The 20,699-nt window shown below is 40.3% G+C and overlaps 1 protein-coding gene across 2 annotated transcripts in view; it reads right to left on the reverse strand.

Moving 5' to 3' along the window:
- The window catches only part of RGS17 (regulator of G protein signaling 17), a 76,250-nt gene that overhangs the window by 18,120 nt on the left and 37,431 nt on the right, over positions 1 to 20,699 (reverse strand). For both annotated transcript variants that reach the window (XM_055714880.1, XM_055714879.1), the window contains exon 2: positions 13,356 to 13,499. In XM_055714880.1, the coding sequence (XP_055570855.1) occupies positions 13,356 to 13,474 (119 nt within the window). In that variant the 5' untranslated portion in view covers positions 13,475 to 13,499. The remainder of the gene's footprint in view (positions 1 to 13,355; positions 13,500 to 20,699) is intronic.

The raw sequence follows: 20,699 nt of genomic DNA on the forward strand, positions 1-20,699 counted from the left end.
TACCTGAAAAGGTTTTAGCAAATCTGCAGTGTTCCGCTCTGTTCCCCTTCCTGCATATTTAATGATGCAAAATGGAATAGATCTAAAGTCTGGTAACCTTTTCTGTTCATAAGGGGCAGTCAGACTAACAGGCTCTTTTTTAAGCCAGGAGTTATATTCTCCTGCTGTATTTTCTGTGAAAGTTGAATTCAGTGTAAATTTGGCAGACAAGCTTTCAAATTTGTCCAAACTGCGTTGTCCCTTAGGACCCCATGAAGAATTTGAAAGAAGAGCCTTGTAGAATTAAAAATCCATGTGTCAATACATCTTCCATCATAGATCACTATTTGCAGTGGGATATTTGACATAATTTTTATACTGATCCTTTCTTCTTTTAGAAAATGTTCAAAAGTGGTTTGGTAGTGGAAAAAACTAACCTGCTGGAGACCCCCTGACAGAAGGGTCATTCCCCTAAATACCAAAAAATATATCTAGAAATGTTTTGCAAACCTTTAAGATCTGAGAGTAGTCTTTGCCAAGCTGAACAGAATCACAAAAAAATTGAGATTGGAAGGGACAGACCTCTGAAGGCCATCTTGTCCACCCCTCCTACTCAAGCAGAGCCACCTAGAGTAGGCTGCCTAGGATCATCTCCAGGTGGGTTTTGAATATTTCCAAGGATCACAGAACAGTCAGAGAACCACAGCACGGTCAGGGTTGGAAGGGACCTCTGGAGATATCTAGTCCAACCCCCTGCTAAAGCAGGGCCACCTACAGCAGGTTGCACAGGATCATGTCCAGGCAGGTTTTGAATGTCTTCAGAGGAGACCCAACAACCTCTCTGGGCAGCTTGTTCCTGTGCTCTGTCGCCCTCATAGTAAGGAATTTTTCATCATATTCAGATGGAAATTCCTGTGTTCCAGTTTGTGCCCGTTGCCCCTTGTCCTGTCACTGGGCGCCACTGAACAGAGCCTCGCCCATCCTCTTGACACTCTTCCTTAAGATATGTGTAGACATTGATAAGACCCCCTTGCAGTCTTCTCCAGGCTAAACAGGCCCAGCTCTCTCAGCCTTTCCTCACAAGGGAGATGCTCCAGGCCCCTCATCATCTTTGTAGCCCTCCACTGGACCCTTTCCAGTAGTTCACTGTCTCTCTTGAACTGGGGAGAGACTGGATGGAAACTCTGTATCCTCTCTGGGCAAGCTATGTCAGTGCTCAGTCACCCTCACAGTAAAACTCTGTTTCCTGATGTTCAGAGGGAACCTCCTGTGTTTCAGTTTGTGCCCACTGTCTCTGGTCCCCTCACTGGGCATCACTCAAAAGTGCCTGGCTCTGTCTTCTATTACACCCTACCTTCAGGTATTTATACACATTGATAAGACACCCCTGGGCCTTCTCTCCTCCAGGCTGAACGTTCCCAGCTCTCCCAGCCTTTCCTCACAGGAAAGGTACTGCAGACCCATAATAATTTTAGTGGCCCTTTGCTGGACTGTCTCCAGGATGTCCAGGTCTCTTGCAATGAAGAGCCCAGAATTGGAGACAGTACTCCAGGTGTCACCACCAGTGCCACAACCAACACATTTACAATGATCATATTTAAAGAAAGTCATTTAAAGAACATTTTTGGGGGCTACTTAAAAAAATATAATGAAATTTACACTACAGGGTGACTTCATGGTAAAGGAGGGAAATGCTCTCAAGGTCAATGCAGGCTGAAAGGTGTGTGGAAGGAGACCAGTCCTTTTAATGGACAGCCTTGCTGAACTTGCTTTCCTCCTCTGCTCCTGTGTGACTGATTTAAACTACCTACCTACAGATACTGCAGCTCAGCAGGCATCCAAAGGCAGATGGAAACTACCAGTGTGCACTGTACTTGAACTTCTGAAATAAAGGACGCTCCCTCTCAGACTAGTATTGAGCAAAAGTTGTAACTATGCAAGGGAGGAAAGAACCAGTGATTTAAAGCAATCTGACTTTCCTAAACTCTCCTTTTTACCTCAGATCTATTTTTTCTTCTGAAAATCTGTAAGAAAAATTCTTTCTGCTGGATTCTACTTTAGAGATTATATCACTTTTACATAATGATAGCCACACCAGAAGCTATTACAACTTTTGGAAACTTTTAGTCTTTTCTAGGATAAATTTTTGAAGTTTCTGTTCTCAGATGTGGAATGTAATTTCTGTATAGTTAAGAAATCCATGGCTTGCCAAAGTTTGCTTGCTAATAATTCCTAATGAAGTTACTCTGGCTTTCATTGCTGTAGAGCTGGTTTCTGCTTTAGGCAAGATTCAACTCAAGGGTGTATTTCTCTTGTCAGGTCACCCAACAGATGACTAGTCTGGCTGTCAGCTTCATTCCTTCCTTCAGAATAATATTACTGTTCTTATTCCATCTTGTACAATGGATACATCTAATTACTAGACAGTTTGCCATGTCTTTACTCCTGGCTACAGCTATTTTGCAACCAATTCCTTCATACATTTGAGATAATTAAAAGTGGCAGTTGTCTAGTGTTCAAAGAAATAGAAATTGTATTCTTTGAAAGGGTAACTTGATGAATAGAAGCCCTCCAATCCACTAGCAAGCAAGCCTAATGGTCTCAATTAATTCTGACAAATGGGCCTTGTCTCACTTACTGTAGTGGCTTTTTTTTTTTTATTTATTATTGGTTTGCAGAGATGAAAATAGCAGCAACAGTAAAGAATTGAGCCTGATTAGGGTCACTCCTTTGATTCCATAGATTGTTTCCAAATGGGAAGAAACGCCTGGGAGCATTTCATACTAAATTCATACTAAATTTTCTTTTCATAAGGTGTTGTAAAGTTCTTCAATTAAAGAGGGCTGTATGTATTTGTAAAGTATAATTCCTACCATGATGTTTACGAACAGCGTATTTTATGAAATTAGCCTGGACCAAACTAGTTTACGTTTGTCCACATTACAATCAAATGAGATGGGGGATCTTACACAGAACATCTGTCCAAGTAACAAACAGGAGTGAGAACCACCATGCCAGACTGTATACATTACAGGCATCTGTTTTGATGGATGTTAACAGTTGGTTTTCGCACTTTCTGTTAGACAAGGCCCTGAGCTGGGAAGCACTTTCGGCACGGATGCCAACAGGAACCGAAAGTATCCATTGCCCTGTAATGGGTGCTTAGCCTCTGCTGGTGCCAGGCCCTCAATCAGCTACTTCAAAAGAGCCAGACATTTGCCATCTAGACAAATATGTGTCTACGTATGGAATTATTAAGAGTGACTAGACAAGATTCATATCTCCCTTGCCTTTCTGCCTCACATAATGAATGTTTGACCCACTTTTCTGGTGAGAGGATCTCCATCTTACAAGTGTTATCTACTGGGGTGTCAACTCATTTCCATGATACATTCTCTCATTTTTTCTCTTAAAAGGGCTAGACATTTATTCCTGTTTTAACTGACATTTTAAACCGATTTGGAATGATACACGGTTAAAAAATAAACCTTTGTAAGATGGAAATTTTCCCGCTAACAGATTTAAGTAGCCTAATTTTTTTCCCTTTTAGCTTGGAACTACAGACTACCTTTATTCTTGCAAATAAAACCAGCTGGGAGAGTTCTCTGGCCTGACAAGGCACCACGTAGCCCCTGTTTGTAAAGCCAATACCTAAAACAGGGCTTCTGCACCTGCGACAGGTCATTGCCTGCACTCTGCAAGGGGGTTAACACTTGCTAACAATTTCACTGTACATACAGATGATTGCTTGAGCCTGTATTTGACCCTGGCCCTGCTTAGTTCACTAGTATAGAAACAATCAGTGTGTTTAATTTGGATAAGACTTTTTTTTGTTGGTTTTGCATGTTAAATGTTTAGGATTTTATTATACTCCACGATGAACAAAGTTTGGAGGATTTGCAAGGCCACTTGGCACCTTTAAAAGGACACCATATATTAACATGCCTTATTTCAGCTTATATTCTGATCTTAGACCCATTTTGACCTTTCACACACTTCTCCATTTCTGTGGTTTTCCATGGACTCCTGAGTTAACACATCTTTGTGTAAATACCTAACTGCCAAATTTGCAATAAGGAAGCAAAAAACCAGTCCAAATCCTATCAGGGGAGATTTCAAGGGCTCCAAACACCCAACAGCTGAAAATCACAACATAAACTGGACTCAGGCATCCTCGGCACTCTTGGGTTTTTTGTTTTTCCTTTTTTTCCACAGCAACAGTCAAGCTGTGCGCTGGTGACAGAAAATCTGTCATGACAATACAAATCTTCCTTCAGCCACTGTTCCACAGACACCAAACTGAATAGCATTTTGGCACAGGCAGTTGGGAAACAGGCAGGAGTGGCAAGGGAGAGCCAAGATGCTGATGCTCTGAAGCAATCCATCTCTTAAACGGCCTCTGAGGAGACATCAAGCTGCTTTACCCCAGTGGAGGTGATTCTGCTATTGCTTTCTCTCCCCCTAGCCTCCTCAAGAGCAGCTGTCCCTGAATACACTCTGTGTGCTGCGCCAGGGCAGAATCAAGATAATTTTCTAAACTTAACTAGACTTAGTCTGCTATCTCCTTCTAAGGAGCTACTGTCAGTATCTTCTGTGCAGCTGAATTAGAATGAGCCTTGTGTTATCCCAAATCCCCTCTGAGCATGTATTTATTCTTCAATTTAGTAGGATTGCCGTTCTGATTTATTTATTTTTTTTGGATTCCAATTTTCTTTACAGAATTGTTTGCTTGAAATAGGACTATTTTCTGCAGTTAGACCAATGCGGGATTCTTATCTCAGTAGTATTACACACAGAGGGATCTATGCATTTGGTTTGTGAAGCTTCAGAAACATTTATTAAAATTTTGCTAATATGTTTATGTTCTACCCATTCTCTAACCTGCTTATGTTATCACAGATGGGTAAAAATGTCAGTAAACACATGAGTCTACATCTGTTCCTCAAAATGAAATGAACTTTCAAAGTTTAAAATATTAAGGATAAAATCCTGATACTAATAAAGCTTGGCCCAGAGAGCCCAGGGCTGGTTTTGATGTTAATGAGGATTCTACGACTGGCTTGTGATCAAAGTTAACAGACCGGCTGCCTGAGAAGCTATTTCTCCACTCTTTGCATTAGACTTCTATTTTATTATGGGGAGGAACAAGTTTACCCCATACCTTTGAAAATAGAAACATCTATCAGTTTACATGCAGTTAGTCTCAGTTTACAGTTTTTTCAAGGTTTTTTTAAACCAGAATTCTTGGTTGAAAAGGAATTTAAAATGAATTATGTATGCTGGATGGCTGATACGTCTTGTGTGTCTTTGTGCTTCCACCACAATTTCATGGTAGGCCAGCAGCACCTTAGTGACTGCTCCTTGGCAGACACTTGCCGCAATAAATGCAGTGTGTAGCTTACAGATTTCTCCTAGAGAACTGCATGATTTTGATTTACTTTGCACGTCCCACAAAGCAATGACCTGCACCAAAGCTGCTTCTGCAGGAACTGGCTGGTGCACAGCCCCTGCCCCTGCTCCGTGGCTGTGCAAGGGCTTGTGCTTCCACAGGGCTGTGGAGGCAGGTGGCAGGGGGCTGAGAAGAAAAAAAGAGGAAGATAAAAGGTGCTGGATGACCTTGGAAATAGGGATTTCCTGGCTGCTTTTTCACAACGGGAGATGAGATGTGTTTGATTAATTTAGAACAGGGCTCCACAGTGACCGAGGTAGGCTCTCATGAGATTAAACAGGTTAATTTTAAGCTTTCTTTAGTTGTTTTTACATTAAATTTTGGTTTTTGTAGATTTTATTTCTATAGTTCTTTTGGTTTGCTGGTAACATTTTGATTTCCTGCATTCACATCTTACTCTTCAGAGTAGATGCAGGAAAAATTATGGAGAAGTAGCTTGCTGCAGTTAGCACACCTGAGACCTCATCTAGCATACCTTTGCACCTTGTGTCATCATTTGTGTAGAATAAACGTGCTCCCCTCTTTCAAACAGCATTTCACATCTGCTTCACAGGGAGGTGCAGGAAGCGGTCAAAGCTGCCTTTACTCACCACCTCTGGAGCTCTGGGATAAGCTGTGTGTGGAATCACATCTGAGGTATATCTGTGCTCTGTCTCAAGGAGAGAGGAGACTTCCAGGAATTATTAGGCTAACACTGACAATCTGGCTCAGTGCCACAGAAGGGCACAAGCCCAGAGGTTAGCAAGTCAGGCTGTGATGCCCTGGGAGAGTTGTGTAAACAAGCATGCACAGAGCCACCTGTCCCCAGCCTGCCCTGAGGAGCTAAACATCCATAAAACTACTGCAAAAACACTTGCACTGTCTGAATCATAAAGCAGAGTGAGCCTATTAAATATCATACCCATTAGGAAGACATGCTTCTCCCTTCTGAGTTTTTTAACTTTAGAGATCATCCCTTTCTCTGGCTTTAAAGCAAAAAGAAATACTTTACTTGGGTATTATTTAATAAGTGCTGTTAACATAACTTACTAAAGTATAAAAAAAAAATATTTGACAAGCTATTTATTTTTAGAGTGTCTTCTGCTTGTTTTTCCAAATGCTGAGAATTTAAATTTCTTATTTTAAGTAGCTCAGGGAACCTTGAAAGGCCCATTTCTGAGGACTAAGTAAATCCTTACCCCACACTCACCCCATGGTGCATTCCAGTGACAACAGGAATGTCTGCCAGGCAGCTTTCTCTCATGGCCTCAGCACTGAGGATATGTGGACTTAAAGGCAAGGTGAGTTCAGACTGATTTACTAGATTTACTAGAATATCACATTTGGTAGGTTGCGTGACAGGTCATAAAATGGATTTTATCCAGCTTTAAATTCTACCTGTCAGAAGAACTGGTGCTCCATTCCGAAGAAAGCACCAGTGCTGCTCATTGCACTGTGAGGATACAGATGATACTGTCCTATAGATGCATAAAGCATGAGTTCCTGTGCTAGCTAAGCCTACTATCCCTCAGAATAAATTATTTTCCAGGAAAGACAGAGAATGTTTTCATCTTTGACCTCTGCAACAGCAAATGATAAAGACATATGGAAATCCTGTGTCTTTAAAGTAGTTTAAAGTGTAAAAAGGCTCAGAATGAAACATCTTTTCCCATTAAATATTTAAAAATATCAGTTTCTATTTCAATAAAATAGAGTACAGTAGCCTGCAGTAGAGTACAACAATTCCTGATGCACTTTTCCATATTTGCTTTTCTCGGGTGTGATGTTTCAAAAAGGTAAAATGCAGAGAGTTGAGCACATCTGTTTCAGATGCATTGTCCTATGTGTTCAGGGAGGAAAAGAAAAATTTAAAAAATAGGTTTGTAATAAAAAATAAAATTGAAACCCAAAAATATTTTTTTAAATGAGTGCTTTTGTTTCAAAGATAAAGATTTAATTTAATTTTCTTTCTGAAAGCTTTAACAAAATTCTGGAGCCTGCATGACTCTTTTTGTACCATCTAGTCTACTCCTAGTATAAAAGATCTGCTGCAGACAAGTATAGGAAGAACATGGATTTTGTTTTCCATGTATTTCAGAACATGTGGCTATAATTCGTTGCATTAAATTGTTTTTTGTTTCTATCCTGTCTTTGCTTCCCTCTTCTCCAAACTTTCTACCGTAGTTAAATAAGATAATGCAGCCATGACTATAACCCCTAGGGATTATCTTGTGTAGTCATGCAAAGTTTAGACACAATTTTTGAATGGCAAATTCACACTGAATACACCAGAAAAAAATATTCATCTCAAAGTACTGGAAAGGTGAGAAGTGCAAAAAAATATTGTTTGGGTTTGTGTTTTTCATTTAGAGTACTATCTGTTTGTTAGGAGGAGGAAAATGTTGAACCCCATAGAGAAAAAAAAAAGTAATTTAAAATTGTCCTTAGAACTGTATCTGTCATTTCATATTCATAGTGCAAGTTACAGAAATATCTTCTTGTAGACCCAAGTCAACTGCTAAACCCATGCAAGAAAAATGTTCCCTTTAATAAAGAAAAATATTTGTGTAACAAGGTCATCAGGAAGAAGTTTCAGATGTAACTCACAGCAGTCATAGGCAAGTTATAAGAACTGGAGGAGAAAGGTTTCTTGCCAAGAGCAACTGTTGTTTACTGCCAAGCTGGCAAACACCCTATCTTCCTTGGCATCTCCTGGGTGTGGGAAACTAGTCATGGAAGGGTCACAAGAAATCAAATGGCAGGCATAGCTTTTTACAAGACAGCTCAGAGCTGCTGGACATGCGAGTCCCTTTCCCTCTTTCACAAGAGTCTTCAGCAGTTGTTTTAATGGTTCCCTTTAAGGTAAAGGTCTTCCAGCTCGCACATTTGAATTGAACTACAGAACCAAGTGAAGCTGTGTGATCATCTTCACTTATCCCCTGGGAGCCTTGTCCCATTCCCCAGGCTCCCGTACTGCTACGGTCTCTTGCAGGGCAGATGTTAGATGCCTTCTGAGCCTTCTGTGTGTTGTAAGAGGAGAGGGATTATCAGGCATCAGAGTGTCCCTCAGCTTTAAAATTCACTGAGCACCTTACGAAAGGAAGAAAGGATTAAATGTATGACTCCTGCTCTGGGAGGGGGGAAAAAGAGGAAGCAAAATCAAATTGGCAGAAGAACCAACATCCCTGTGATAGCATCTTGTGAGGGTTTTTTTTGAAGAATGTGACTTACAGGTGTTTGCAAAGAGAATGACTGACTTCATGTCTGCTCGTAAAGCTGGAGTAATGGATTGCTAAATCAGGTTGGGGAGGTGAAACAGCAGGCTTCTACCCCTACCTCGCCAAGCTGAGCTCAAAACTCTAAAGCCACAGCACTAAATACTAGATGTGCAGCGCTCTGGAGAAAGTGTAATTGAGGAAATTATAGACTGTCAGGGGTCTTACTGCAAATTTTGCAACTCTCAGGCTACCCAAGTAATTGAAATTACACCTAGTAAGAAAGCCTTTTCTTCTGTCCTTTATGGGAACAGCGTTTTGTGGAAACTTAAGACACAGGGTGAGATTCACTCCAGCACCTTAGGTAGCTGGCTGGTACTTATCTGTTAGATGCTTTAGTGAGGCAGTCTTCCTCAAGTAAGCACCTAAGGCCTGTATAAGGCCAGTGGAGAGAGGAAGGTCCTATTAGAAGATCTCCAGAGGGATATATCATCTGCCTCTGCAGTCGGTGGACAAGCTTTTCCTGTTGTGAACCTCAGAAACACTTTATTTTCTCCACTTGGGAGGACTCCTTCCTGCACTATTGATGCTCAGGTACCAGCTCAGGGCTCAAGCTAGCTGGGCAACACCCTGACCATACCACCATACCTATTACAATAAACTGGCCAATGTAAGGAGTCTGCTTACCTCTATCTTTTCCAATCTGATCACACCTTGGTAATCAGCCCTGCTTTACTCTTGTAAACTGAGCAATTTACTGTCCTGACAGTTATCAGTGCCAATAGATGTAGCAGGTCTGGCTGGGATGGAGTTAATTTTCTTCATAGCAGCCCATATGGTGCTGTGCTTTGTGACCAAAACAGTGCTGATAACACACCAGTGCTGTAGCTGTTGCTGAACAGCATCAAGGATTCCTCTGTTTCTCATGCTGCCCTGTTAGCGAACAGGCTGGCACTGCACCCGAGGCTGGGAGGGGACACAGCCAGGACAGCCGACCCCAGCTGACCAAAGGGATCTGACAGTGTGCTCAGCAATAAAAGCTGGGGGAAGAAGGAGGAAAGAGGGGGGTTCAGAGCTGTAGTGTCTGCCTTCCCGAGTAACTGTTAACATGCGATGGAGCCCTGCTTTCCTGGAAGTGGCTGAACACCTGCCTGCCCAGGGGAAGCAGTGAATTAATTCCTTATTTTGCTTTACTTGTGCATACAGCTTTGCTTTATCTATGGAACTGTCTTTTTCTGAGCCTGGGAGTTTTGTCACTTTCACCCTTCTGATTCTCTCCTTCATCCCATGGGGCAGGAGTGAGCAAGTGGCTGCGTGGGGCTGAGCTGCCTACCAGTTATCCAACAACAGCAGAGAAGTACTCCAAATATTTGTTACCTGTAAGATAGAATTATTAGAGACTTAAAAAAAATAATGTTTGTAATAAGATGTATTGAATAAATTTTTGATCTAACTTTTTGCTGTTAACAAGCCTCTGTCAGGCAAAGTACTATTTCCCAAACAAAGATGTGAATATTTGCCTATGCTGTTAAGCAAACAGAAGACTTAATGCCTATTCTGATTGTAACACAGGGTGGAACAGCAGAAAACAAACATCACATGATTCACAAAAGATATTTTTAGAATTCTAATGATTTGTTTGGATATATGAACTATTTAATTAACTCTTCAAACAGATAAAAGTGAAAGCTTCTTATTAAAAGCTGCATATACCTCCCCCATTTCTGTGAATGGTGAGGAAGCCGAGGCCCTAAGAAGATGTAAGACCTGTCCTCAGCCACACAGGCTGGTGGAAAAACAGAATAAAAGTCTCCTGATCTTAATATTGACAGTTAAAGCATTGTCATCACCATGAATAAATCCAGAAACACTTCCAGGCAGGTATCTCTTGAGAAATTCAAGTTACTCAAATACAAAGACCTGTGGAACTAGGGAAAGCATGTCATTATGTTAGGTCCAGAGAACCTGTTACAACTGTCGATTAGGCTTTCCTGATACAGAGAACTGCTCTAGAGAATTACCTACCTATAAACCCCTATATAATGAGTGACTAGTAAAGTTTGTTATGTATTTTTTTTCAAAACTAGTTTTTTAGGGTACACAACTGAGGCAAGAACAGTAATCCGTACTGTACCTGGACAGTTCAAAGTCACCAAACAAATTTGGCACCAGAACCAATTAATTCATTTTAAATGAGATTCTGAAACATTTCATATTGGCTTTTTCAAAGTTTTGCCCCATCTCTCCTCTAATGGAGTTTCCACTGTGGAATCACAGAAGATAGAGCTGGAAAAGACATCATCTGTTCTCCCTTTCTGATTTTACAAAATGCAAATGAAGTCACTATCCTCTTTGACCCATTCTTTGACTTAATCCTGAAAACTGGCTTAAACTGACAGGATTTCTCCATGCTCAGTCTAATCTACTTTCTAAAAAACCCCAACCCTCAAAACCCCAAAACCCCAGAAAAGCAGGATATTAACAGAAAAGAAAAAAAATAATGAGTTACTAAAGCAGCTGAAGGGACATCCTACATTTTAAAGCAATAATTGTCCTAATTTAGATTTCATATGCACAACTGTTCAAATATATAACAGTATTGCACTCTGAGGAGTGGAGGCACTAGGAGTCATAAAGCTCGTGAAAGCTTCAAAATATAGTTGTCAAATTAGACTTCTTGAGCTATAGCATGCTAAAAAAATAAAATCGGTTCTCTATAAGTTTTAGAAATTAGACTGATACTTTTATGGCCATTCATGTTGCAGTATGCAAGGTAAAAGCCAACCCTAGCTGTACATGTACTACGACAAGCTTTATTTTCATTCAGCAAAGAGATGTTGTAGTCATGGTGGATAATTCTATGAAAACATCTTTTCAGGGGTTAGTTAAAAGCAAGCAGAGTGCTAGGAATTCCTGAAAAACCAAGAGCAAACATGAAACGTGGTGCACCCATGTCTTTACTGCAACAGATCTAGTCACACATGTTAGACAGGAGACAGTAGAATAGGAAAGGTACAGAGGGAGACACAAGGTTGGTGGATAGACAGAAGAGAGATAAGAATAAACCATGATCTGGGTCAGTTTCTGTATCACAGAGATAAAAACAGAGAAGACTAAGAAAAGACAGCTGAAGGGGGATATGAGAGAACCCTATAAAATCTTGATCATCCTGGGAACAATTATTCACTGTTCCTCACAGTCATAAGGACAAGGAAGCATCAAGTGAAATTAACATCTAGTAGGTTAAAATAATTACAAGGGAGTAATAGTTCACAGGGGGCACAGGTCCGTTGTAGAATTTATTGCTACAGGAAACTCTGGATGCCAAAAGTTTAGATGAGTTCAGGAAGTCACTTCAGAAAACGGTTGGACAAATTAATGAAAGAAAATTCCATCAAGGGCTATAAAACACACAGAAATAACCTGTGGGCCAGGAAGTCCCTGAGCTGGAGACTGGCAGAAGCTGTGAGGAGTTTTGCTGTGGGCAGGTTGAAGAGGTACATGTCCACTTGTTTTATCCTTTCCTTGTGGCATCTGCTACAGGTCACTGCCTGAAATAGGATACTGAGCTAAATGGACCTCTCTGGTCTGTAACAGTACAACTAATCTTACATTGTGCCCTTGTCACAAAGCAGTGATAACAATGGCAAAACATTCTCCCTTTTTCTTCCCACTTAATACATTTTCATGTCTCTGCTGTACAGATTGAACACATTGCAAAGTAACTTCATAAAAGCATGAGGTCTCACTCATCCTTGCTCCAAATATCCTCTGCCTTCAGGTGAAATTGGAAGTAACAGCCAAGGCAGGTCCACCCTGGTACTGCCTCCACGGTGCGGTATTTTGTAAAAAGCTGTCCCATGTGATGCCTGGTGCATACGTGCTGCTATGTATTTTTTAATATACTGGGGGCAAATAGCCTCAGATTTTAGATTGGGTCCAGATGGCTGATTCAAGTGAAAACAGAGATACACAGAGGAATGGTCACTCCAAAAAGACTGAACTGTGTATGTAATAGGATGCACAGGCTCTGAACAATACTGCACATCAATTACTTTATATTTCAACACTAACTATGTTCATGAAAAAGAGAAATAAAAACTGATGCATCTCAAGACACTGTGAATGTAAAGCTATTTCTGAAACTGGTTTTAATTCTTTGACTTTCCAAGTGAACTCTTTGTTTAGGAAAAGACAAGCAGCCACAATTTTTGAGCTTTTTTCCCACTAAAATTATGCCACACCAGTTAAAAGATAAAGTGGAATTTAAGGCTTGCATTTTTGGATTTACAGAATATATATTGTGCAACAGCTAAGTAGTAAAACAGGTCACCATATATTCACATTTATGACCATCTCCCATTTACCACCCTGAATGCAGAGAACTGCAATATCAAAAGTACAAGCAGAAAAAAACCCCTTTGAATGCAAATTACAAAACAACCATATCAAGTCTCATTCATACATACTAGTTTTACAACTGAAATTTCCTCATTTAGTTATGGTTTAAGTAGGGTAAATATAGCTTCAATTTACTATTCTCTCCTCTTCCCCCTCACAAGATGTCCAACCAAATCAGGGAATTGTTTAATCAAATTTTTAAGTGACATATTAAATTGTGCCGCTTGGCAGCAATCCTCTCCCAGAATTTTGCATGTTCCCAGTGCCTGGCACTTTCCATTGTCATCGTTTACCTGTGGCAGATATGGAACCAAATATACTACAGGACATACCATGAACAGCTGCAGCAACAGCACCAACAAAAGCAACATGTGTTGTTGGGCCTTTGGTTTCCAGGTGCTTGAGACACAGCTGATGCTCCTTCATTTTGTGACTGCTGCCTCTTTCTCATTTCAGCTACTTCAGTGCCCAAGTGGCTATAAGAACACAGACATAAGAGATGTACAGAATTACTACAGACCATCATAAAGTACATTCACATTTCTACAGCAATCTCTGATTCTATTGATTCTCACAGCTCATGGCAACAAAAGCATGTGGCTATCAACTGTGCTGGTCAAGTAATAGTCCTATTGTGTTAAAAGCAGTTTCCAGAAGACCACATTTTAGTGACACGCTTAGGCTACCGTGCTGTTGAATCACTTCTATTCTTATTGCTTTGGGCAGACTAAAAGGACTGTTTATTACCCTTTTGAAGAGCAAGCTACACAGCTTGCGTAGCACTTGGTAGAGACCGAGTTGTTCCTTACCATGCGACTATCACAGCTCTTTGCATTGTACTAGAAATACAGCGGGATGGTTATTCACTTTAAACATGAGCTGGAAACTGATCTTTTTTACTTTTTTACTTCTCTGGTCAATGCTGGACCACTGAAATTGATGTAAGTGATATTATATCACAGGCACTAATAGCTGTCTGTTAAGAGCCCAAATTATTGTGTCGTAACTGGGAGGTTTGCTACTTAAGAGTTATTATCTGTAAATAAAATGAATAACAAATATGTATTTCCAAAATACTTTTCCAGCTTTGGAACTATTTTCTGGTCATAGAAGATTTTCTTTTGCTCACTGCCAGTCTTTCCTAGATTTTGTTAGGCCAAGATACTTTTATTTCCAGTCACTTGCAATATGGAGCTGGAAGTAATATTCCGTGCATTACTTGGTTTTCAAAAGAACTTAAAACATTATTTGCTAAGTTATGTTATTTAGGAAGGTTTAGATGTCACTATTCTTCTAATGGTTCACATCTTTGTACAACAACTGGAAATTTCCCAGAGTAATGGCTATTACAAGCATATATAAAGTAGAGTAAGTTTAGTACTTTTGACTTTGAAAAACTACAAACAGGTTTCTGTGGGGAGGAGCCTGGTTTAAGACAGAAGCAGGTAGAAGATGGCCTGGTGTGAGCAGCATGTGCTGTGCTCCACACCCCCTGGAGCATCCTGCTGCAGCCAGGAGTGCTGGGGAAAGGCAGACTCTGGTTCATTTGCCACCTGGGTGCATCATGCACAGACAACTGAGAGATGCGCTGCTTCGTCTACGTGCATTCAAGCAGAAGCTGTGAGAGTTTGCATTTATATGGTTGCTAAAACTCCTCAAGTTCTTCTTCTGTAATAGTGTCCTTCTAGACAGTTTACACACAACAATGTGTAGCAAGGATACTAAGCTTCGAAACTCAAACTCATGCTGCAAAACTCAAGGTTGGTGGCTATTTCAGCTTCTTGCATGCCTAACTTTTCCACGTACACTGTCAATGAGCAGAATCAAGTAATTTCTGAAGTATTTGGTCAAATTAAACAATGAAGAACCATTTAACTACCTCTGGTGAGTGCACCTGCTTATGCTATTTATATTACTTAAGGTTTATAGTTGCTGAACCCGTAAGGATTAAAATGACATACTAAAAAAAACCCCACACCATTTTTTTATCAAATGTGAACATGAGTTTTTAACCAGGGTGCTTTGACATAATTGATAAATTGCCCAAATTTTTACGATAGATAGGAAGGAAATGAAAAGTGTTGCAGCATAATATTTAGCTCAGATAGTGAGTGACACTATGGAGTCACTTTCTCCAATTACAGCACTGAACTTCTGCTGACTGTGCATGATGCAGTTAAATTATTTCATAGATAGCTGTGTCATGCTGTGAATGGTACTTGCTTCAGCAAAGTGCAATGACTATGGTTAAAGGAATTAAAGCCAGATATTATCACAGGGAGCGTTTGTTTCTTGTAAGATAGAGATTCTAGAAACATAAACCCACAAAATGTATTAGTTTCAGAAACCAGTCAAATTACCCATATTTAGGTATTTGTAGGGCTGTAATCTTGGAATGAAAACATCCCACGCATTCCATCCACATACCTAAAGCCATGCATTTTTTACACAATTTTAGCTGTATATATATATAAAATGGACTATGGCTAGAATCTGTTGCACTATAAATACAAGGGGGCAGGATGAAGGTTATCCATTCAGACATGATGATGACAGTTGGTGACTTTGCTGTAGTTTCACAATAACTTTAACACAGCACAAGCTGCCACTGCCACTAAAATAAATGTCTCTCCCTTTCCTCCTGCACAGCTGAGAGTCCCTCACTCCCTCAGCTGAGCCATCCCCTTCTTTGTGCTGGCAGTAGCATTTGTGCATTGGTGAACTGGATAAAAGAGTAGGCGTGATTTAAAATTAATCCAGAAGGGGGGAAAAAATATAGTTTCAACTTGTTTCAAGTCCCAGTCTCGTTCACCTTGGGAAGACGTGAGCACTTGGGCCAGAGCAAGGGAGGAGAAAGAACATCAGGGAGGTGAGGGGAGTGTGAGGACGACTTCCTTCCACCCCTGCTCACACTGTCGGGAAGTGACGGTGGAACGGATGGGAGCTGTGCAGCTGCAGAAAGGCAAAACCTGCAACTGTAATTCCCAACACACAGCACACGGCACGGCCAGGAGGAAGGGTCAGAAGTACGGTTTCACAGGAATGGTTCATGTCCTCAACCCTGCCCAGCAACCTCTGCCATTGAAAATTCTCCATCATTCACCTTTCAGTATGGATTGCCATGGCCAGTAGTTTTGGAGGTTTTCAAGTCTGGCAGTATGTGGTAGGAGTTGTGAGAAAACATGGGTCTTCATTGTAGAGCATTTCAGGAGGCATGGTTTCCTCCAAGGCTGCTCAGAGCCCACAAGCTAGCCAGTCTTTAGAGTGGGACTGCTTGCTTTGCTGTGCGCTGACTGCTCAGGAGTACAGATAACCCATCGCTTTCCTGACCATGCATTATTTGGAGGAGGAAAAGGGAAGTCTCTGATTGCAGGTGCAGTTATATTTATCTATTTAGGCTGCATTTGAAAGAAAAGGAAAAAGAAAAGGAAAAGAAAAAAAAAAAGAGATAAAAAATCCCCCCTCCACAATCCTGTGTACTTAAATCCAGGGATAGTTTGCATTCTAGCCCTAATACAGTATGTTAGGCTATTTGAGGATACGACATTATTTACAATGCTAGGAAAGGGCTCCAAGGGGCTATCTCTTGAAATGGGTTGATAACATGGATACTGTCTAGTGGGACTATCAGTAGCTTCCAAACATAATAGGCAAAGATCTTACTGGTGCAGTGGGACAGAGTTCTATTTAATCCATTTCAGATTCTGTCCCTACCACAGCTAATGTTGGTGTTCACTTCGAACCTTGCTGCATCCGACTATGCAAACTGTTATTTAGCTTGGCATGACTGGCACATTGATCAATAAAAGTGCAAGGCTGAAAATTCAAGCAGTGGGACAGTGTTCTCAGTGAATGCATGAACGATATTCACTCATCTGGCTTAACCACTGGCTGAAGCCAAATTTATCAGCCCTTTTCTTCTGCTTGTGTTACATTCTCTTGGAGAGCTTCTAAGCTGAAGTCTATAAGAAAGATGAAAAATCTACCCCGTGATTGAAAACAATAATATGCTTATTGAGGATGAAGTAGAATGGGTGGAAACTTTAGTTTCATGCTTATTTTGGTTGGATTTTGTGTTTCATGTTATATTTGCAAATACCAGATGTCATCTAAGCAAAACTGTAATTGATCCATTAGATTATTTAGGATGCAGAAGCAGGAATATCTTAATTCTCAGCTATATTTAGAGACTGAACTGTAGACAGAGGGTTTATATTTGGTGCCTTGGTCCAAAGCAAAAAAAAAAGAAATTTAGAATCTTTAATTCAGCAAGTCAGTCTGATGAGATACATTCTTTTCCTGCAAATAAGTGTGAAAGTTACTACATAATTCTGAAGGAGTAGAATACTGTGAACTGATGTTGAACAGACCTTCTAGCATAGTGGTACAAATTGCACATACTCTCTCCAAGATCTCAGTTCCCCTTTTAGCTTTTTCAACATTTCATTCTTCCTAAGACCTTCTAGCTTGGCAAAGATACTGGGTGGTGAAGGTGGGCCTTTTTCCAATTAAATAATTTTTGTCCTTGCTACTCTATATGATCTCTCAGACCATCACAACACAGGTATAAGTTTCTTCTGCCAGTTTCGCATCTGGTTCTTTGTTTCCATTTGGTGGCATGGTTTACTAACAGTGCTATGATTTCCATTTGTGCTGAGAGGAAAAAGGGATAGTATTCTAGTTTGTTTGACTGACTCATTCTCTTGGGGGTGGGTAGGTATTATGGCCCTCTGAGCAATCCCATAATCACGAAGGATTTCATTTTGCAGAACATCTGCTGTCCCTGCTCTGTGTCTGAGGAAAGGAACCCAAGGGCACAGCAACTGTTTATTATAAAAGTTATGAGACAGGTAGTTCATATAAGCTCAGAGCAAGAAAGTCTGTGCAGCCCTGTGTGTATTTTCAATCTTGCAGTGCTAGAAGAATACAAAAACTAAAAAATACTTAGAAATTTGGAGCAAGGCTTCCTTGTCAGTTTTGGAACCGATGGCACAAGGATCTATTTCTATGTTTAGACAGTGTAATTACCACTTATTCCACTGAGTACTCAGGGGTAATTATTACAGAAATCCCCTTGTGCACAGAGCTGTATCTTGGGAAAACAGCTCAAAAAGGAATAACTGATGGAAGAATCATCTGGTTTATTACATTTATACCTGGGCAGCCCTATTGAATACCAACTACAGTCATTTCAAATCCCAAGGAGTGCCTCTAGAAGATGAAAAGAAAGTAATTTATGAACAGCTGCACCTCCCTGATTCTCCACCTTCTGCAGGACTTGAGCTAAGGTTTTAGAGTGTTTTCCCTGGAGATTCCCAAGGTATTGGACATGGCACAAAACACAGGCTGCATCATTTCAGTCATTTCAGTGGCTCTATTGATGCCTATTCTCTGATGAAGCAAGAGCAAGCTTCCCCGTCCACCTTGACCCCAGCCTCAAAAGCCTGCTGTTACGACCCTGCAAATTATCTGAGCTTTTGGCACTGTCCCATCCAGCCCCATCTGCTCATTTTGGAGTTTCCCCGGCACATTACCCTCCTGCAAGCATTTCTGTCCCCCTCTCAGGATTGAAAGGGCATTCCCCAGAGAAGCTCATGTATTAGGAAATCATATAAACATCTTGAAACTCCATTAGGGTTTTCTGCTAATTAGGGGTTGAGAATTTTTTATCGTATCTTCTGGAGCCATTCCCCAATGGCTGTTTTGAAAGATAGATATCATATAAGGGGAAGGATAAACACACACCATCATCTTATACAGCAGGGAAATGGCATTTTGTCTTTTGTTGCAGGTAGGACACAGAACGGCTTGGTTTTCAGGACAGAATAGGAGCAGAATCAGCTGGAGTAATCTGTTGGGGTTTTTTTCAAACTTCTGCAATAGGCAAGAAAGAACACCTTGCATCAGAAAGGAGCAGTCAATGACTTCAGAATATCAAGGGTGATTTACTCTGCAGGCAAGAAACTTAGCCCTTAAAATAACTTTTTTTTTTTTTTTTTTTTCCCAGTGACCTATCACATCAGCTCTTCTGCTTTGCTTTGCTTCCTTTAACTTTGCCAGTAAAGGAAAAAAAACTCAACAGCATAGCTTACATAAATTCAAACCTTATACCAGTTTATACCAGTCCCAGATGTGACTCTATTGACCTCTTAACACGTTTTCACCATCTTAACTGGCGTTCACTTGGTACGCAGATTCCTACCAAAAACTATTTTTAAGTTTAGGGATGTTGAAAGCCTTCAAGCCCCAAGCATTATTGTGAACACTACCCATTTAAGACTCCATTCAGGCTTCATTGTAAGAAATAAATGTACACTGAGGAAAGCTTTTTATAATGTGGATTCAAGACTTCCAACTGTCTTTTTAGATTTTCCACATATTTGGAAAATCTCAACATTCATAAGAACAGAGTTATATTAACATTTCTTTGATTTTTTTTATGAATTGTTTGGGCATAATTGGAGTGATCTTTACAGGATTTTGATTGGTTGGTTGGGTTTTGATTTCCTGAAACAGTCAATGGGAGAGTCTCAGAGATATCCCTGAAATACTATTTTTTTTTTCAGAAGAGTTCAGTACTTTATTGAATTTTTAATATATAAGACATCTTTTTAACTCCAAGCAAAAACCCTCAGAGAATGCCACAATATGTTTCTTCTAGTGATCTGTGATATGATATCTGTTTTAAAGCCACAGGTTTTTTAAGGACACACTTACTAGCATACCAGAACAGCGCAACACAGCTTGGATGCACCTGCCAGTTAAGTAATCTCACAGATGCATGTGCTGCTCTTGCAATGAAAAGACAGCCCTAACATGACACTGATCTTCTATTTGTGCTGTCTTCATTCATCTAAACGAGTGTCTGAAGGCTACCACAAACTAAATGAAGACAGAGCAAGAGATTTTTTCAGATGTCTCTTAGCTATAAAGATTTGCATACACCCCTTGCAATGCTGCGCAAGTAATGAAATCAAGACAGCAGAGCCATGGGCACCCTTTTAAGCTCTACTGACCACTCACAGAATCTTCATACAGCAACGCATCCATACTGGTCACTCTGCCTAAGAGAAACCTTGACATGGGTACATTCTCTCTTTTGCTACTGAGTCCTGAGAGCCATCCAGTATTTCACAAATAAATTCAGGTAAAGTAATGGAGAAGAATAAGTCTACAAGAAGAAGAAGTGTAATTGAATTACTTTGGGCTCCATTTACTTGTTTCAATGTATCTATAGTCTATAACAGATTAGAAGCTATTGGCAACAATGGAACCTTGATTGCACCTTGATTTAAATATAGGCTACATAGAAAAGTTCTATTAATTGCAGCAGTATGGAAAGCTTGAAATGTTTGCATTTTTAAGAATTTGTGTTTGGAAGGAAAAATCAATGTAAAAGGCACTTTCTAAAAACTGCTCTGGTTAACAGTAGTCATGTCAGAATTTGAAATATAACTACAAATTTTAACAGATTTGCTTTTCTGCATTCTTTGGAAATTATATTTTGCACCACGTCTAAGTTCTAAAAATTTGTGAAGAGTAGTAGGTCTGATTCAAAAGAGAAGTTGACCCATGTATGTGTAACTAGACTTTCAAATTGCATACATACCCTCTGTTGATGTGCCAGACAGGCCAGTGCTCAGATTCTGTGTTCTGTGCGCTGAGTTCAGCCAACA

Source organism: Falco cherrug, chromosome 6 (genome assembly GCF_023634085.1).
Source record: "Falco cherrug isolate bFalChe1 chromosome 6, bFalChe1.pri, whole genome shotgun sequence".
NCBI classification, from domain to species: Eukaryota; Metazoa; Chordata; class Aves; order Falconiformes; family Falconidae; genus Falco; species Falco cherrug.